The sequence below is a fragment of the Protobothrops mucrosquamatus genome, unplaced genomic scaffold (genome assembly GCF_001527695.2).
Source record: "Protobothrops mucrosquamatus isolate PMUCROS unplaced genomic scaffold, P.Mucros_1.0 scaffold415, whole genome shotgun sequence".
Lineage (NCBI taxonomy): Eukaryota > Metazoa > Chordata > Lepidosauria > Squamata > Viperidae > Protobothrops > Protobothrops mucrosquamatus.
The window spans coordinates 818,294-821,456 of NW_015386744.1; the positions used below are offsets into that span (position 1 = coordinate 818,294).

The window sequence follows — 3,163 nt, forward strand, 5'->3', positions numbered from 1 at the left end:
GGATATAAATCTAATTTAATAATAATAATAATAATAATATTGGTTGGCTTTACTAGTAAACTTTATTCTGATGCATACATTTTCTTATATTATACAAAATAGTTCTGCACTGTTGTTATTTTGAATTGTTCGTGCAACTTCAGACTTTTGGTTTCATCAAATCATTAAAAAGGGAACATAGAATCAGAGAGCTGGAAGAGAGGTCATCTAGTCCAGCCCCCTGCCCCCTTGTAGCATTCTGCTCAAGTGGTTGTCCAGTCTCTTCTTGAGAATCTCCAGGGATGGAGCATCCATTTATTATTGTAGGGCTACAGGAATATGTCCCATTAGTTTGTTATACATTTGAACACTGAAAAACGAACCTGACATTTAGGATGCTGTACCCTTGCCCAGAAAATTACTCCAGATTTCTAAAGAACTTCTACAAAATTTATTTTAATCACTGCTCAATCTCTTCTTTTCCAATTAGCATCTGGTGTTCAAGATTTTTTTTTGCATGTTTAAAATTACGACTACCGAGCAACTGTTCCTAACGTTACACAAGAAGCTATTAGAAAAATATAGTTACAGAAAGAAAGAAAGAAAGAAAGAAAGAAAGAAAGAAAGAAAGAAAGAAAGAAAGAAAGAAAGAGGGAAGGAGGGTGGGAAGGAAAGAAGGAAGGAAGGAAGGAAAGAAGGAAGGAAGGAAAAAAAGAAAGAAAGAAAGAAAGAAAGAAAAAAAGAAAGAAAGAAAGAAAGAAAGAAAGAGAAAGAAAGAAAGAAAGAAAGCCTGAATTAATTATGCTGCAGAGAAATTCAACTCACTAGTCATCCCAAAACCCTTAGATCTCATCAGTCTCTAAACATTGCTTTGATTTAATGGCTAGCTAATGTTTCTGAAACCCAAACAAGTGAGATGAATATTCCATTGCATATTCTCTAAGAAGGAATTAGCATTTCCAGAATGCAGAAATTACATTGAGAATTCAAGAAAGTTGATATACTCTATTAAAGAAATCTCTATCTTAAATCTGTGGCCTTTCTTTGCAGATTGTCTGAGTCAGGGTGTGTGTGCCCCAAAACCGTGTCTCTGAAGCCTGCAAATATTCTGCATCCTAACAAGAACATCCCTTCGTGCATGTGGATCACTATGTCAGTTGAGCAGCTGTATAAATTTGTTTCACAAATACATTTCTAATTTGAGGGCTTTGCTGTATCAGTGACTGGCAATCTGAAGCTCCAGAGCTACAAATGTCCATCAAGGTCGACGAAGTTAACGCTTTAGTGAAATTGCTGAAGAGTTTGAGATCTGCTCTTGGCACATTTTGACTAAGCTGGTTTCAGGGTTCAGTCGAAAATTGTTCCAAGTTGTTTTCTCAGGTGAATTACATTTGGCTAAAGCAAAACCATCCATGGACAGAGAGCTTGATGAAGCCAAAACCCATTTTTTTAATTGATTGTGACTTCAATTAACTTTCTTCTCAAGTGGGTTTAGTACTTCTCACTTAGACTGAACATTTTTGATCTAATTAGCATAAAAGTGAAGGATCTGAACCGGAGGTCCCCAACCTTTTGGACACCAGGGACCAGTTCTGTGGAGAGAGGTTTTTCCGTGGACCAGGGGGGGCATAGTTTTGTGTGCTGCCTGCATCCCATGGATGGGGCTTTGCTTGTTTGTGCAGACCGGTTGCTGGCATACTGTGGCCCGGTGACTCCTGATCTAAACTGTCCTCAGCTCAATTTTTGTATTTTGATCATTCTTATTATTAGGAATGGGATAGTCTCCTTTTGTGACATTTTTTATCAACAGTGGATCTCATTGCTTTTCATTAACTGACCTCAACAGGTATATCTCCTCACTCAATCATTAATTTTACCTTTTGCTTTCTGGTCACTCCACAAAGCATGGAACGTTTTAAAAGAGCGCGGTCCAGTTTTGGGCTGAAATGTCCTGGCATTGAGAGAAAGGAAGAAGGGCAACAAAACGTTGCTTCGATTTCGCACCAACGTAGCCATCTTCCCGGGTCCAGCAAGAAAACAGTCTGACCTTGATGTTGGTCCAGATGTTCTGTAAGCAGAAAAAGTTGACTAGGATAGACATCAGCGAAAGCAAATGATACCACCAGGATCATATCACCAAACTTTCATATTTACAGGTAGTCTTCAATTTACAACTATTCTTTTAGTGACCGTTCAAAGTTACAATAGCACTGAAAAAAGTGACATGACTATTTTTCACGCATATGACTGTTACAGCATCATGACGGTCGCGTGATCAAAATTCAGATGCTTGGAAACTGGCATGACGGTTGATGACGTTGATGACGGTTGTTGTGTTCCGGGGTCATGTGATCCCCTTTTGCGACTTTCTGACAAGCAAAGTCAACGGGGAAGCCAGATGCGCTTAACCACCACGTTACTAACTTAACAACTGCAGTGATTCACTTAACAGCTGTGGCAAGAAAAGTCGCAAAATGGGGCAAAATTCACTTAACAACTGTCTTGCTTAACACCAGAAAATTTGGGGTCAATTGTGATTGTAAGTTGAGGACTACCTATATTCTAACACAAATATACTGATTTTCTAACACTTCAGCTCTGCCCTTTTGTTGATATCACCATGTCACTGACATGCCCCCTGCAGACTAAAAATACAACTTTCAATTTACCCTCCCCATCACAAAAAGCTTGCCCACCTCTAGGCTAATCCATCGTGTGGTTTGCTTTCATTTTACCATGTTGTGGGGACGAAGCAGTTGTGGTTGGTAAACTATGATTTGTGGCTAAACGTATAGGCTAAATCCAGACATTTGTAGGCCTTCCAAGAAATCTTTTCTTTGAAAAGATCTCCAGTCTCCAGAATATCCTTGATCAAATTTTCCAGAAAAGTGGCTAGTGTAGGAAAGAATCTGATGAGTTTTAGGGCTTCTGTTAAGCTGTAGACACAGCAAACACACACACATACACTCATAAAATTTCAAGCAAATTCACGGCTGACATTGGACGACCAGTTGTCGGCCGTGACCAGGGGAGCGTTTTATCAGGTTCGCCTGATTCGCCAGTTGCGGCCGTTTCTGGACCGGGACGCCCTACGCATGGTCACTCATGCCCTTGTGACTTCCCGCCTGGACTACTGCAATGCTCTCTACATGGGGCTTCCCTTGAGGAGCACCCGGAGGCTCCA

General features: G+C 40.2%; 1 protein-coding gene across 1 annotated transcript in view; it reads right to left on the reverse strand.

Moving 5' to 3' along the window:
• LOC107287687 (NAD(P) transhydrogenase, mitochondrial) overlaps nt 1–2,027 on the reverse strand; it is a 37,863-nt gene extending 35,836 nt beyond the window's left edge. Inside the window, exon 1 of the mRNA XM_015816218.1 lies at nt 1,857–2,027. Coding sequence (XP_015671704.1) covers nt 1,857–1,995 — 139 coding nt within the window. The 5' untranslated portion in view covers nt 1,996–2,027. The remainder of the gene's footprint in view (nt 1–1,856) is intronic.
• Nucleotides 2,028–3,163: the final 1,136 nt, after the last annotated feature.